Source organism: Buceros rhinoceros, unplaced genomic scaffold (genome assembly GCF_000710305.1).
Source record: "Buceros rhinoceros silvestris isolate BGI_N320 unplaced genomic scaffold, ASM71030v1 scaffold25911, whole genome shotgun sequence".
Taxonomy (NCBI): domain Eukaryota; kingdom Metazoa; phylum Chordata; class Aves; order Bucerotiformes; family Bucerotidae; genus Buceros; species Buceros rhinoceros.
In genome coordinates this window covers 1,379-1,896 of record NW_010396303.1, presented here as the reverse complement: position 1 = coordinate 1,896, position 518 = coordinate 1,379, and the positions used below count along the sequence as shown (strand labels likewise).

The 518-nt window shown below is 65.3% G+C and overlaps 1 protein-coding gene across 1 annotated transcript in view; it reads left to right on the top strand.

Annotated features, from left to right (window-relative positions):
* Positions 1-4: 4 nt before the first annotated feature.
* MRPL10 (mitochondrial ribosomal protein L10) overlaps positions 5-518 on the top strand; it is a gene marked incomplete at both ends in the record, with an annotated part of 956 nt that continues 442 nt past the window's right edge. Inside the window, 2 exons of the mRNA XM_010145873.1 lie at positions 5-148; positions 257-401. Of these exons, the coding sequence (XP_010144175.1) occupies positions 5-148; positions 257-401 (289 nt within the window). The remainder of the gene's footprint in view (positions 149-256; positions 402-518) is intronic.

Below are 518 nucleotides of genomic sequence, written 5' to 3'. Positions count from 1 at the left end.
GCTGCTGCGGCGGCAGGGGGGGGAGGGGTTCCGGGCCAACCGGATGATCGCCGTGTGCCAGTACAACTCCATGCCGGACGAGGACATGGTGCTGATGAGGCACTACCTGCGCAAGCACAACATCCAGGTCAAGTTCTTCCTGAACGAGGTAGGGGCTGAGCTGCCGGGGCAGATCCCGGTGGTGCTGGGGACGGAGGCGGGTGGGAGCAGGGCCAGCCTGGGGGGGAAAGCTGCGTTTCAAGCGCTGTCTCTGCAGATTGTCAGGCCCGTCCTGTCCCAGTCCAAGTACAAGAACCTCCTCCCCCTCTTCGTGGCGCGCAATATCCTGCTGGTGAGCCCCGAGGCGAAGGCGAAGGAGATGCTGCGGGTGCTGAAGGGCGTGCCGCAGGTCAACCTCCTGGGTGAGAGCCTTCCCGACGGGCGCCCAGGCTGGGGGGCTCTTGCTGGGGAGAGGTTCTCCCTCCGGCAGCGCCCACGCTAATGTCGCTCTGTCTGGGATCACCCTTAAATGAGGGGGT